General features: G+C 38.3%; 1 protein-coding gene across 4 annotated transcripts in view; it reads left to right on the top strand.

The window, feature by feature from the left end:
- The window catches only part of LOC127653423 (trinucleotide repeat-containing gene 6A protein-like), a 48,483-nt gene extending 34,970 nt beyond the window's left edge, over positions 1–13,513 (top strand). For 3 of the 4 annotated variants that reach the window (XM_052140109.1, XM_052140110.1, XM_052140111.1), the window contains 18 exons: positions 2,340–2,549; positions 2,712–2,875; positions 3,381–3,458; positions 3,580–3,631; positions 3,733–3,860; positions 4,689–4,835; positions 4,936–5,067; positions 5,574–5,711; positions 5,814–5,888; positions 6,099–6,537; positions 7,191–7,328; positions 7,457–7,618; positions 7,752–7,892; positions 10,061–10,168; positions 10,258–10,467; positions 10,826–10,893; positions 10,990–11,129; positions 13,131–13,513. In XM_052140109.1, coding sequence (XP_051996069.1) covers positions 2,340–2,549; positions 2,712–2,875; positions 3,381–3,458; positions 3,580–3,631; positions 3,733–3,860; positions 4,689–4,835; positions 4,936–5,067; positions 5,574–5,711; positions 5,814–5,888; positions 6,099–6,537; positions 7,191–7,328; positions 7,457–7,618; positions 7,752–7,892; positions 10,061–10,168; positions 10,258–10,467; positions 10,826–10,893; positions 10,990–11,129; positions 13,131–13,506 — 2,906 coding nt within the window. In that variant the 3' untranslated portion in view covers positions 13,507–13,513. The remainder of the gene's footprint in view (positions 1–2,339; positions 2,550–2,711; positions 2,876–3,380; positions 3,459–3,579; positions 3,632–3,732; positions 3,861–4,688; positions 4,836–4,935; positions 5,068–5,573; positions 5,712–5,813; positions 5,889–6,098; positions 6,538–7,190; positions 7,329–7,456; positions 7,619–7,751; positions 7,893–10,060; positions 10,169–10,257; positions 10,468–10,825; positions 10,894–10,989; positions 11,130–13,130) is intronic. The other variant, XM_052140112.1, reaches the window with a different exon arrangement.
- Positions 13,514–15,740: the final 2,227 nt, after the last annotated feature.

The raw sequence follows: 15,740 nt of genomic DNA, 5'->3' as shown, positions 1-15,740 counted from the left end.
CATTTTGGTGCCGGCCAACGTGTTGGGGAATGATAAAGTTTGCCGGACAAATTGTAAAAAATCCAGTCATTTCATAGTTTATTTTGTGCGATTTTTTTACATGAAGGATGATGCATAGTAATGACACACAATCAAGTTAAATGAACGATAAACGTTGTTCATTATAGCTGCTTTTCCATAAAAAAAACGCCCGTCATAAAATTAGTCTAATTCAAAAATGCTTTCAACAGGGTGCAAAGCAAAAAACTATATCTTTTCGTTTACAAAGAAATATTGAAGTAACATAGTTAGGTTATCATATAATTTCTCACCTTGACTATTACACTTGGCTCTTTTTATTATGACTATTTTATACTATTTTTCATAGCAGCACAAGTTCTGCCAAAGTGAAGTCAATTGTGTCCAGTGCTTCTCTACAATTTGAGATTCACATAATCTGTGGTGTAATCCTCCAGAAGACGTCAATGCAAGGCTGTTTTAATGCTATTCTGAAGTGAGAAGCTTTTGATTGCGGGCACGTGAGACACAGGAATAAGGAATAAAGGGAATAACACAAGCTGCTTTTGCCAATGTGTGGGATACATTGTGGTGCACTTGCAGATTAGGAATTCGCAAACTTTGGCAATGTTAAAACTCTCCGTGATCATTGGGATGGCATAACACTGTACACTTGTGGCATGAACTAAAGGGGTTGCTGACGCTTAATGTTAATATTTTCACCGGACATTGTGTGACTTTGAATTTGTTGGACATTTGGATATTTTAACGGCCAAAAACCGGTAATTACCAGGTAACGGAAACCCTGGCATGTATGTATATATAAGAGCTGTCGAAATTAATGTGTTTTGCAAGCAGTTTGTAAAAGTAGCCTATACACGTCCTGTATTTCTACCACAGACTCTTGCTACATTAGATACAATTGTAAGTATGTACCTAATGCGTATGCAGTGAGACGCTGATAAGGGCAATAACCTCTGGGGGCTGTTCACTCCGAAAGAGCCTGTATTTTTTTAAGCAAGCATGCGCTAGATGGACGTCTTGGACCCGTTGTGTCTATATAAAATACTGTGCAAAAGATTTAGGCACTTGTGAAAAATGTTGCATAGTGAGGATGTCTTCAAAAATAATGCCATGAATAGTTTTCATTTATCAATTAACATCATACAAAGTCCAGTAAACGTAAAAAGGTATCAATATTAGGTGTGACCACCTTTGCCTTTAAAACGGCACCAATTCTCCTAGGGACACCTGGACACCGTTTTTGTTGGTTGTTGGCAGATTGGATGTTCCAAGCTTCTTGGAGAATTCACCATAGTTCTATTTATTTAGGTTATCTCAATTCTCAATAATCTCAATTGCTTCTGTCTCATTATGTATCTCAGACTGACACGATGTTCAGTGGGGGGCTTTGTGGGGGCCATGACATCTGTTGCTGGGCTCCCTGTTCTTCTATTCAAATATTTTCTATTTGCAAAAGTAATGTTTGGGAGTCTTAACATTTATATTTCCTATTGACACACTAAAGCTGAAGATATAAATAACCATCTTAAGACAAATGCTTTTATGAAACATCTTATGTGCCTTAGACTTTTGCTGTGTGTGTTTATATTACATATATACAAACACACACTCAGTATGTATGTTTGTATAAATGTTTTGCATTATTTGCTAAATTGGAAATATGAAGTGCAAATTGTGTTGCCACCTCATTTGAAGCTGGCTGTGGATGAGCTATGTTCAGGGTAAAATAGGCTGGGTTTACGTTCTGACCGGTGGCGCAGTCATATGGCAGCAACTTGAGCAGTAAGGCACACATGAACAGGGCTATTTTTGATGGAAGTATTCAGGGCATATGCTGGATGGTGAAAGTACATTTAACCACAGAGGTTTTTGCAAGCTGATCCATAGGTAGCACTTCAGAGTAAACAAAGCTTACATAAGCATGTTTATGCAAAGGTTGCATTTGGACCATAGGAAGATTTGAAAGTGCAGTCCAGTTCCGCTTTGGGGTTATTAGCTAATATTAATTGTGTTGTTCTTGTAAAGACTTTATCTTAAATAACACTCCTCCTTGCTTAAAGTATTTTTTTTAATATTTCAATGATTTTATATGCCATGTAGCTGGTACATTTTGATTCTTGTTTGCTCTGTATAGTATACAGAGAATAAGTGTTATTGCTTGCAGAGTATATGTTTTAATGCATTAACATATATAATATCTCTCCCTCACATTGTGCATGGTGTCATTTTGTTGCCATCAAATTCCACCATATTATGTGCAAAAACCAAATAACCTTTTGCATACTGGTTTTTAATCATGTTTTTTTTATATCCCACAGGGTGGGGAGAGCCATTAGGTGGATCACAAAAAATGGAGTCATCTACCTGGAGTGAGCCTGCTGGTCCACCGGTCAAAGTGGACAATGGCACTTCTGCTTGGGGAAAGCCTGTTGATTCAGGTTCCAGCTGGGAACAGCCAGGGAGGGAAACCTCTGGAGGCAGTGGCTGGGGCAATGCTGCTGTAGGACAACAGTCACAGCACAAGCCTGGTATGTCACGTCTACTTGGTCAAAATCACAATTTATTCACAATTCATATTTTTTCACATTGATGATGAAATATATAATCTATTGGACAGTAGTGTTTCCATGTGGTCTTTCACTTAAATGGAACTAGATGTGCAAGTTTTTGTTCTTTATTTTTGTCCACAGGATCCAAAAGTATGCAAGACACCTGGTGTGGAGAAGAGATGTCTGTGGCAGATCACTCCAACTGGGAGGAGGAAGAGGAAGTAGAGATAGGTATGTGGAACAACAATCCATCACAGGAGACAAACCAATCTGGAAACTGGTCCTACAAGAAGATGCCTCCAAAGGTAATAATTAATAGATCTGATTTAGCCTGACAAACTTCAAGTAATCCATTTCTTATAGAATCATTAAGAGTGTTTACATGTACAACAAAATACTCTTAATTAATCAAAAATCAACTCATTAAAAAAAAAAACAACACAAGAATATCGTGTTTACATGCAATTTTAAAATCTTCTAAGTTGTGTCCTGTTCTGACATCAAAATGTAAATGAACATTCTGTCAAGACATGCACGCATTGAATAACCCAGTCATGGTGAAATGGGCCAAAATCTAGGTGTTCCGATCTGGTTTTTCTGAAGCCATTTTTGACCTTCCCTGATAAAAGAACAGAGTTTAATGCATTTGACCGTTATGTTGTCTGGTTATTTAGCATAATTGGTGTAAGATTGTGCATTTAAACACTCACTCAGTGAAATTACTGTTTTATCAAATTGCAAAAAAAAAAAGTGCAAATGGAGTTAAAACATGTTGTACTTTTAAAAATAATTCACCCTTCTCATCCTTAGCTGAATAAAGGACCCAACAAACAGGATGATTCTCTGTGGATGAATCAGTTTGTACAAAAATTCAACAACATGTACACTGTAAGGGTCAATATTAGTACATTATTATCTGTGAAACCTCTTTTTATTGAATACAAGCAAAATCCTTTGTGTAGCAGAAAGTTGCTATTTAACAAGCTGACATTTCTGTGTAATTTTACAGAGGGATTCCTCTGAAGATTCCTTGAAGAGCAATAAGATGGATATGCCTGGAGGTACGTCATGTTCACACGCTGCTCCAGGGCTGAAATTGTTGAATGGTGTCTGTTGCATTTCATGAGTACTAGCATCTGTAAATCCCTCTCCTCTTCTGCAGGATTGACAGATAAGCGCATGGACGTTGACAAGCATATTCTTAATATGGCAGAGTATGGAAAAAACCCTGCTTCACGCCACCAGATCCACAAAGACTCACCCATAGACCGTAATCCCTATATGGATAAGGTCAGTTGTTCTCTATTCTCATATAGCCTTAATGGAGTCCTCACTTTGAAAACTTTGCCACAGGGTTACTTTTGCATGCTTTGTACTTTAGCACCCTCTATTGGAGGAGAATGTATCTTAAAGATCTGATGAAAACACAATTACAGTACTAACCCTAACCAAACCATGTCTGTTTGCTTTGAGAGACAACTATATGTAAGTGAAATCCTGTAAGTTGATCTGTAAACATAAATACACTACACATATAACATTTACAGGCTTTTTCTTCTGGGAAAATATTGACTTCTCTTGGCCAAAGTCTTGGAAACACCCCTGAGTGCAAGTAAATGCTCGCTGCAATGGCTACAGTCGGAAGTTAGTTTATATATAGAGTAGTATGCTACTCTAAACATAGCAATTGTACCTTCCCATAATACCACTTGTCTCTGACTTGCAATAGCAAGAAGCAAGTCAAGGTACATGTTTGTGTGACATGACAATGTTTTTAAAAAAAAATAGGTGAACCCATAAATATATCCTGCCTCAACAGAAAACTGGTTAAGCAATTTCATGGGATCTTAAACATTTAAAATGTCTTCCAATTGTCTTGGTCTCTTTCTTCATTAACCCAGTTTGTCTGTGTATAAGCTAATACAACAATTTTACCTAACTAATTACAATTTAAGAAAACAGTCTAGTTACTTGCCAAAGAGGATGCTAACATAGCCTTTCTCTCTTCTTTTCTGTGGCTGTTGACGTCTTTCTCTGGTGGCCTGGTGTCCACTTTGACCACTCTTGCTTCACTACTGTCCTGCTACTCTCTCTGCTTGGCCTGTGGTTGTGCTTCAGCTTTCACTGTCTGTATATGATAGCTCTGTAGCAGAAGAGTCCCCAAACTCCATGCAGAATATCAGCTTTTCCCCAACAAATAATGCACAGCCAAACCAGTGCAGCTTGCCAGGGCCTCACCATCCAAACTCTGCCTCTGTTAGGCAGGTGAGTTAGTGCATGCCGCTCCCTGTGTCCTGAAGCTGTGAATAAAATGGACTGCAGGATGCTCATTATTCATGTGTGGTGCATTTGTGTTTGCTTGCAGAATGTAAACATGTATGGTGTCAGTAATGCAGCAGCACAAGGCCGGAACACTCAGCAGCCTCCAGCACAACCTCTGAACTCCACTCAGCCCAGCCTACGCAACCAAGTGCCTCCTCCACTACTTCCCTCTCAGGTAAGACCAGTGCCTAATAGGCACAGTTGTACTCTCTATGATGTGCCCAAAATATTGGCCAAGTGCCAAATGATTAAAGTTGCTAAGAATTAACTTGCCAGATAACTTTTTTGCAACATAATACATGTTAAAATTGCAGTGTAAATGTGATTTCATTTGTTTTTATTTTATTGTAGTTGATACAAATTCAAACACATGGCTGCAAATTTGTAACTCTAAGCCATCAAAACGATGATTTGAGGACCATATTGTTTGTGTTTTTAGTTTGGTTTATTATATTTTGTCTTTTTGTTTTGTGTCCATTCACCAAGAGACTGGCTAATGGATGATTACTGCGAATATTCTAGAGAGAAATGGCTAAATAATTGTTTATTTCAAAAACTCATTTGGAACAAATAAAAAGCCAATACCTTTTATATAAATAAACCGTATTTGTTTATTTACATCTTTATTTTTAGATTGTACCATGCAGATTCAAAACGAATGCGTGTATGCTCTTTTGTCAGGTCCCGCCATCCCTGTTTAAGTACTCTCCCAATAATGGAGGACTGAACACTCTGTTTGGCCCACAGCAGATGGCTATGCTGAACCAGCTGACCCAACTCAACCAACTCTCTCAGCTCTCTCAGATTAATCAGTTACAGGTATTGATCTCACTACAAGTGCACTAGTAAAATCTTTTTAAAGATTTATGTGTTAAGTTGTGGTGTTCTGAGCCACATTTACATTTTTTTAATTTTTTCCAGCGCCTCCTCCTAACGCAAAAAGTGCAAAACCAGAGAGCCATGCCTGTTAACAGCCGACAGCAACAGGAACACCAGGTTTGTGATTATTTTGGCCCACTTATGTTTTCTATTTACTGGTGACCAGCATTTAAAAATAAAATTTTCGCTCTGGAAAAAATAGTAGGACTTCGTTTCTGTATTCTATAACATTCTGCAAAAAAAAAAAAAAAGAAAGTTAGTTCCATCTCTAATCCCTGGTTTTATTTTCTTAGCTCGTTTGACGTTTTCCACATGTGATTTATTTAGGGTCGTGGTCTGGGCCCCTCCCAGCAGATGATCCAGCCTCCCCGCCATCTCGATCCCGCCCTGAGGAAGCAGCAGTCTTCCCCCCAGCCACCCTCACTGCACCAGCCCAGCTTCAAGTCCTATATGGAGAACTTCATGCCCTCCAATGCCTCTGACCTGCAGAAAGAACAAAATTCCCTGAGCTCGTTCAGTAATTTTCCTTTAGGTGGGTGTCCTCCCCAACTTAATTTAGGCCAGACAGACTCGATGTTGCACCAAGCTGCCAAGCCCAACACGATGTTTGCTTCTGACATGTCAGGCTATCAGTCAGTTGGCATTAGACAAAGTCATAACCTCCTAGTCCCTCCTCTGAGCAATGGCCACATGGTGCCAGGCTCTCCCATCAACCCTCGGGTAGGAAATAACTTCTGTCCTGACAGCAGCTCTCTGCCAGCAAGAGGTGAATACACATTTTGTTGTCCCAAACAAATTTCCCAATGCATTTTATTTATATTGGAAAAATTGCAATTTTGTAGACCTTTAAGTAAGGTCCCTTAGTATTTGATTGAGAATGCAATGTTTGGCTGGCATATGTATGGTACTTCTACTTATAATTTCTGCTACTCGACAATCATATGGTCATAATTATTTTTCTTTGTGTGCTGCTACTCTCCATATTTCCCCCCCTTTTAATGGGTGTTTTCAAAATGATTGGTTAATACTTAACAGTAATGTTTTGTTGAAATTAGTAAAGGGGTTAGGTATCATGAACTAACAATGAACAATATTTTTTACAGCATTTATTAATCTTGGTTTATGGTAACTTATAGTGCAATTGTTCATTTTTCATTTTGGTTTGTAATTAATTAATGTTAACATGTACAACTTGTACTTTTAAAAATGTATTTGTTTATATATTAAAAAACACATTAACCAAGATTAATAAGTGCTGTAAAGGGTTACACCATTTATTGAATCAGATCATTTATTTTTCTTTTTTTGCTGTTAATTTTTGCATACTGAAAAATATTTTTAAATGAAATTATGTATTTCTGGAAAGAAATATATTTTCTCATAAAACATAAAAATTATTATTTTGGATTGTTCCTCTAGGCTTGAACTCAAACATGAATGTAAGCAACCTCGACATTAGTAGTGTTGGTTTTAAAGAGCCACAGTCCCGTCTAAAGAAGTGGACTGCCATGGACATTTCTGTTAACTCCCCACTCGATCAAAACCCCAGCAAATCTGGTGAGTTTCACCATTTCATGTTTCCTTTTTTGTACTTCACAAAAAACTTTAATGATGCATTAGCTTATGTTTATCAAATGCATTTTTGAAAATGTGAGACTTATTTGAGGCATATGTTCCTGATATAGGTGCTATAACATCTGGCCTGAGGCTTGAAGATTCACCCTTTGGTCCATATGACTTCATCAATGCCAGTAACGCTCCCATTAGTCCTCCTGGCTCTGTGGGAGATGGCTGGCCCAGCCGTGCCAAATCACCTCATGGTTCCTCTAATGTCAACTGGCCACCAGGTTTGGATACATGCTTTATAGATGACCCACGTATCTCAATTAAGTCTTATATTGAAATAAAAATATCACAAAGAACAAAAATTGTGGCATTGTGGAATGAATCAAAGCTCACAAAGTCATGTTTGATTGGCAGAATTTCGTCCTGGTGAGCCCTGGAAAGGATATCCAAACATTGATCCTGAAACTGACCCATTTGTCACTCCTGGCAGTGTGATTAATAATCTCTCCATTAATACAGTCCGGGATGTTGATCACCTCAGGGACAGAAACAATGGTAAGAGGTTTATTATACATAAATGTTAATGTCAACTATCAGTATAATTTTCTGAAGGCTATTCACACTTCACAGAAATCCAATTTGGTTTGCAAATCTGATTTTGAGGACTGACTGCCATTTTGCAAGTGATGAAATCTGATCCATTTGTTCAGACAGTGTAGTCATGTCTCAGTGGAATGTCAAGAGACTTTCTCTTGTAACGACTGGAAATTGTGTCCAAAAACACTGACTCGTTCACTAATTCAATACATAGTACATACAGTCATGTGAGAAAAAATGTACACCCTCCTTGAAATCTATGGGTTTACGTATCAGGACATAATAAAAATCATGTGGTCTTAAAATTAGTGTAGTGGTGGTGGCCTAGTGTGCTAAAGCACTAAACTGTTAAGCAGAAGGTTGTCAGTTCGATCCCCGCAGCCACCATAATTGTGGCCTTGAGCAAGGCACTTAACTCCAGGTTGCTCCGGGGGGATTGTCCCTGTAATAAGGGCTCTGTAATTCGCTTTGGATAAAAGCATCTGACAAATGCATAACTGTAAATGTAGGTAAATACAACCTCAGATGAACAACACATGACATATTACACCATGTCTTGATTTATTTAATAAATCAATCGCCATGTGTGGAAAAACTAAGTACACGTTATGAGTCAATAGCTTGTAGAACCATCTTTAGCTTAAGACTTTATCTGTCTCTCACATAGTTGTGGAGGAATTTTGGCCCAATTTTCTTTACAACGTTGCTTCAGTTCATTGAGGTTTGCGGGCATTTGTTTATGCACAGCTCACTCAAGGTCCCACCACAGCATTTCAATTGGGTAGTGGTCTGGACTTCGACTGGGCCATTGCACCTTGATTCTTTTCTTTTTCAGCCATTCTGTTGAAGATTTGCTGGTGTGCTTGGGCATCATTGTCCTGTTGCATGACCCAATTTCAGCCAAGCTTTAGCAGTCAGACAGATGGCCTCACATTTGACTCTAGAATACTTTGGTACACAGAGGAGTTCTTTAAAGACTCGATGACTGCAACGTGCCCAGGTCATGTGGCTGCCAAACAAGCCCAAATCATCAGCCCTCCACAACCATGCTTGACAGTTAGTATGAGGTGTTTGTGCTGATATGCTGTGTTTGGTTTTCACCAAACATGGTGCTGTGCCTTATGGCCAAACATCTCCAGTTTGGTCTTGTCTGTCCAAAGGTCGTTGTTCCTGAAGTCTTGTGGTATGTTCAGATGCAACTTGTCAAAATTAAGCCATGGTGCCATGTTCTTTTTAGAGAGAACAGGCTCTCTTCTGGGTACCCTTTCAAACAAACCATACTTTTTCAGTCTTTTTCTAATTGTACTGTTATGAACTTAAACATTTAACAAGCTAACTGAGGCCTGTAGATTCTGAAATGTAACTCTTGGGTTTTTTGCAATTTTTCGGAGCATTGCACGGTCTGACCTTGGGGTGAATTTGCTGGGATGTCCACTCCTGGGAAGATTGGCAACTGTCTTGAATGATTTCCACTTGTGAATAATCTTTCTCACTGTAGAATGATGGACTTAAAATTGTTTGGAAATGGCCTTATAACCCTTCCCAGATTGATGGGCAGCAACAATTGCTTCTCTAAGATCATTGCTGATGTCTTTGCTCCTTGGCATTGTAAACACACCTGAATGTTCCAGACCATCAAACTGCTAAAACTTCGACTTTTATAGAGGTGGTCACATTGCTGATGATCAATTAATCAAGGGCATTTGATTAGCAGCACCTGGCTACTACTTAGCCTCTTAACTCCTATGAAAGCAATAAGGGCATTTTGGCTTTATTGTCGTTATATAAATCATGAAATGGTGTAATATGTAATGTGTTGTTAATCATTTGAGGTTGTATTTACCTAATTTTAAGACCTGCTAAGGACCAGTTGATTTTTATTATGTCCTGATACATAAAACCATAGAATTCAATGGGGGTGTGTGTACTTTTTCACATGGCTGTAGTTTGCTATATGAGGCGAGAGTGAGTGAAATGTTTTTTCCAGGTATTTCAGATAACATTTCACACTTGTATGATGTTATATGGATGAGGTTTGGATCAGGTTTTGGATGGAGTCTGATACACAATTGTTTCTGTTTGACAAAATGGGTATGTATTGTTTAATATAGTGGAATTTCTTTTAGGGCCATCCTCATCTCTTAACACCACGCTGCCTTCAAATAGTGCCTGGACATCCATTCGTGCCTCCAACCACAATAGTTCCCTTAGCAGTACAGCACAAAGCACTTCAGGTAAGTGGGCAACTACTCAAGCATAGCTATACAGTCCTGAGGCTTCAATAGACTCCTAGCTTTATCTCTGTCTGTTTCACTCCTTGCAGCCAGAAACAGTGACTCTAAATGGTCTCCTGGTACAGTCACCAACACCTCTTTGGCTCACGAGCTGTGGAAGGTTCCTCTCCCTTCAAAAGGCATATCTGCTCCATCCCGCCTCCCACCTGGCCTGACCGGTCAGAAACAACCCTCATCTTGGGACAACAGCTCTCTGAGACTGGCAGGCTGGGGCAGCTCAGAGCCCAGATTCACCTCTGGTTAGTCACATTAAATAGCATTCCCTTGAACCTGCAGACTTTATGGGTAGTTTCACACTCTGGCTTTCGGTGCGGACCGGAGATCGTTTGACATAATTCTGCGTGTTTGTTTTCGGGTTTTTGAACCACTGTATACACCAGTAAACCCCACCCGATCCTTGCCCCAGTTCACTTTTTCAAGTGAACTACGCTACGGTTTGCAATTGGTATGAACTCAGTCCGGCCTAATTCGCGGAAGCTTACAAAGCTCCGGTTAAGACCAAGCAATTAAACAAAGTGTGAAAACACCCTATATTCATTTGTATTCATTGTTATTATATTAATAACAAAGAGAGAAACTTGAAATCTTTATTCACAGGTACCAGCTGGGGTGACAGCAGCTCAGGGAGAACTAATTGGCTTGTATTGAAAAACCTCACACCTCAGGTAAGGGAAGCTTCTGACTCATGTTAAGAATGCTTTTTTTTTTGGCAAATTTATCTTATTGTTTTGGGTAACAAGGGTCCCGGCCATGTTTTGCAGATTGATGGCTCCACCTTGCGAACTCTGTGCATGCAGCATGGTCCACTGATCACATTCCATCTGAACCTTCCCCATGGCAACGCTGTCGTCTGCTACAGCTCTAAAGAGGAGGCGGCCAAAGCCCAAAAGTCACTGCACATGTAAGTCCACGGCTTTACAGTGTGTTACCATAAATGCCAGTAACTACTCTGACAGATAGAAACAAGTTAATATCATGTTCCTGTGAGGCATGGTTGTCATTTTGAGGTTTATGGTACAATTCTCAAATGTAACCCTCTGATTTGTGGTATCCTATACAGTGGATAAATCTTTAAAAGCTATTTTAAACTGTGAGGTTCATTTGTATTTTTTATTTAACATGGCTGACAAAAAGGTGTTACAGCAAATGCCTCTTGAATATTTACTAGGGATGCACTAATTATTCATTGAGTTTTGTTGTAACACTTTACAACAAGGTTCTGTATTTTAACATTAGTTAATGCATTAGATATCATGAACAAACATTTACACTTAGTTAATGTTACATTTATAAATGTAGTTCGGTCATGTTAGTTCACAATATATTAATTAATGTTAATTTTTAAATGTGGAAATGTTTTTATAGTACATGTAGATGTTAAAGGAGTAGTTCACCAAAAAAAAAATATTCTCATCATTTACTCATCCTTATGTCATCTCAAACTCTTATGACTTTCTTTTTTCCATGGAACACAAAGATATTTTGATGGAGATATGTGAAAATATAGCCATACAAAGCAAGTCAATGGAGACCAAATGTTCAAGCTCCAAAAAGGGCATAAAGCCTGCATAAATGTAACGCACAAAGCCCAAAGTATACTTTGGTCAGACGTGAACACTAAGCGTCTGCTTACAGGATGCGTGATGCACATTTAGTCATCAGCAAAGTGCTGGAGCATTGAATGCATGCAGCCCGGTTTTTCTAACTGTTCATACTCTGAACGCACAGTATGCACATGCATCAGGAATTATTTAGACCAATTACTGGGTCCACAATGTGGCAACATTCACAGTTGAGCCGTTGCTGTGACGTAGAAGGGGTAGAAGATGTATTAGCTGCTAAACATCATGAGACAAAGGTAGAAACAAAAACAGTAGATGTGCACATCACAAGCGTATCTGTGAGGAGGTCAGGAGATACCTGCATTTGTATAACTCGCATCTGAAGGAATATAGAGACATCTTTGTGTGTCTAAACTCCTGAAGAGAAATAGACCAGTGTTCCATAGCAGTTGTAGTGCCCAACCACCTGTGTATGCACGCACAGTCAAATGAAGTATACTTCGACAGGCTAGGGTTCGATTAAGCGCAAACGCTAAGCATTCACGTCAAAACCAAAGTATACTTTGGGCTTAAGACTCAGTGGTTTAATCCATGCCTCCAGAGTGCTAGGTGTAGTAATGGATCTTAAAATCATGATCGCCAAGGAGACCGTTAAAGTCAAGATTTAAAGTCAGAAAGGAGTTATATTTTGATCTGTTCTCACTCTGAACTTATCAGATTACTTCAGAAGACATGGATTAAACCACTGGAGCCTTATGGGTTACGTTTATGCTGCTTTGTCCTTTTTGGAGCTTGACATTTTTAAATCAAATCAAAATATCTTTGTTATCCGCAAAAGTAAGGAAGTCATGTGAGTTTGAGAGGACATAAGGGTGTGTGTGTGTGTGTGTGTGTGTGTGTGTGTGTGTGTGTGTGTGTGTGTGTGTGTGTGTGTGTGTGTGTGTATTTTTATATATATGTGTTTTTATATATATGCATTTCAAATTAATCAATCATGGTTCATGTGAATTATAGCTAATAACAAACTATTGTTAACACATACAACCTTGTTATAAAGTGTTGCCAGATTTCTTATTTTGTGATTAGTAAAATATTCATCAGAGGGTTAAGGACTTGACTGAAATCTTAGAACAATATTTAGCTTCTTTAAAACATTAACTTATGCAATTCAGTAGCCAGATTATTCTGGTTACTCTTTGCATGGATGATTAATGTTTTAAGAATGAAATAGTTTAATATTACCGCAACCTCTGTGCAAAGCAGTTTTACCATGCTGGAGATCAGACACACTGTGATAGTTGAGGCTCTGTACTGATGAAGGCTCTGCTCTTCCTTCTCAGGTGTGTTTTAGGGAACACTACTATTCTTGCAGAGTTTGCTAGTGAAGAGGAAATTAATAGTTTCTTTGCACAAGGTCAGTCAATGACTGCCTCTCCCAGCTGGCAAACGCTGGGTTCTTCTCAGAACCGGATCGGATCCATTGAGGGTTCTCACCCCTTCCCGAACCGCACTGATCCAAATCACTGGAACGTCAGTGGGCTGTCAGGAGCCGGAAGCGGAGACCTGCACAGCTCTTCTCTCTGGGGTGTTCCCAACTACTCCACAAGCCTGTGGGGGAGCCCTAGTGCCAGTGAGGGAGGGGGAATAAACTGCCCCTCCCCCATCAGCTCCTTCCTTCCTGTTGACCACCTGACAGGAGGTGGGGAGTCAATGTAGTGCATCTTTCACCTTCTGACTTAAATACAAAAAAACCTGTGACCTCAATGTCAAATAGTTAATCATATTCATATGACCATATATATATCTATATATATATAGATATATATATATATATAGATATATAAATAGATAGATATATATAGATAGATAGATATATATATCTCTCTCATGTATGAAAAAATAAATTGGCACTAGTTAGACTTATTTAAACAAAAAACAAAACAATGCGGGGTCACCCTGTAGAAACAAGTTACATGCTTTTCTTCTGCACATATGTCCACTTTGTTTTAGCCCAAAACATATCAGTTTGAATACTTGAATCATGCAGGCCAATTCTATAATGTGAAAGGATGTATTACACTTCCAGGTAGTGCTCTTCATACAGAAAAAGCTTCAGTTGAGCTCATCTGTTTCTTCATCATGTTTATTTGAATTCCAATTCGTTTTGTTTATTTTTATTATTTGCGTTTTGTTTGCTGACAATGTTGGAGTTTGAGCTTTTTTAACTTTGCACTGAATGTGGTTTTTCTCAGTATAATCTGCAATATGGAGGGAGCCAACAGTTCCAGTGTAGTTGTTTACTCAAGGATGTTCTTAAAAGTGTACACTCTACTTTGCCTTGATGTATGGCCTACCTTTATTGTGGTATTGTGGAGTTCGAGATGAAGATATAGATTCTGATTTAGGATTATCTGATGATATTACAGAAATAAGTATTGCACCAATTTTGTTTTAAAACTAAAGAATTTAGCTCTGCAATGTAAGAAACTGTAGCCACAGCTGTGACTTGCAAACCTGACCTGCAAGCCAGGGGGAACAGCACTTTCAAAATAGGCTTTCAATTTTGTTTTGGAGGCGTCACATTGTGCCCTCTTGTTTACAAATCTTTTTGAGGGGGAAATTATGGTCATTCTTCCTTTTATTTTAAATGAAAAGTAAAAAAAAAAGAAAAAAATTATAAAGAAAAAACTCATAAAAATAATAAAATAAAAAAGAGAGAGAGAGAGAGAGAGAGAGAGAAAGGTTGAGGACAAAGACAAAGCTTTCTATCTCTGGGAATACTGATCAGTGTTTGGCCATGTCATTGGTTATTTTATCTATTCCTCTTGTCTGCTAAATAACCAGCATGGTTCTCAGGAAATATAGCCAGTTTTCCCCCATAGAAACTCCTTAAGTAAATCCAACTTTTAGCACTGAAACTACTTATAGTTCTGTAAGTTTTTCTCTGCCAAATAACTGCTTTAAGCTGGAGACATTCTACATACTGCTTTTCAAATATGCTGTCTTTTTATTGAGTGGATATGGTTTGCTGAATCACTATCTAGTCCTCCCCTTTTTCCACTGAGTGGCTCAATGTTTTTCGCTCTGTGATTGTTGAAGTAACTCAATGTCATTAGAAAAAGCAGAAATCTGTAACTATGCATACTGTAGCCAATGACTCGGCCTACAGAATCGCTTTTTCTTTGTCTGAAGTAATGTTTTGGATAATTTGCATATACATTTTGTTATATATATTTTTTCTTTATCACCAGAGCTGGTGTTAAAGAGCATAATTTTTGGGTTATTTTAACAGTGCAAAAGTCATCCACATTTCATTGCCTTTATTCAAATTGTGTCTGAAGATGCAACAAGTCAAGTGGCTTTTAACTGTTTACAAATAGAAAATGATTGTAATGTGTACAGTTTGGTTGTTAATCTGAAGTTCCTTACAATATTAATAAATCAATGTTTTGGCTGCTCATCATTTTATTTTGAATTTTTAGTCTCCCCTTCCTCAAAGCTGGTTTGTCATTGAAAATGGCTTGCCTCTGTACTTGTGGCCAAGGAAGGCTAAATCAGAGGTTAATGTAATCTATTGCTGGTCGTTTAAATACTTGCATTTAAGTAATATGCATAGATTTACAGATTATTTACCTTTTTATTGTACTATATTTTAGGTGCACAATTTATGAAACTCTTCAAAGAGCGAGAGGGAGAGAAAGATGTCAGCATTAGGCTAAGCCACGGACCTTAATATGTTTAAGCTGTTTTTCTCCATTTTTATTTTATTTTAGAAGTAGAACTTTTCTTGATGTGTTAAGTTATCCATATTTAATCACTCAAATAGTACAAAACCCTGAGTATTACCCTGACATTATGGTTGTGTGCCAGTATTGAACCATTTTAAATAACTGCTTTACCAAATATACTTCAATCAAAGGATTTGTTTACTTAATTCCATACCTGGCTTA

Source organism: Xyrauchen texanus, chromosome 12 (genome assembly GCF_025860055.1).
Source record: "Xyrauchen texanus isolate HMW12.3.18 chromosome 12, RBS_HiC_50CHRs, whole genome shotgun sequence".
Classification (NCBI taxonomy): domain Eukaryota; kingdom Metazoa; phylum Chordata; class Actinopteri; order Cypriniformes; family Catostomidae; genus Xyrauchen; species Xyrauchen texanus.
Note: the sequence above shows the minus strand (reverse complement) of the source record. Positions and strands in the feature narration are given on the sequence as shown.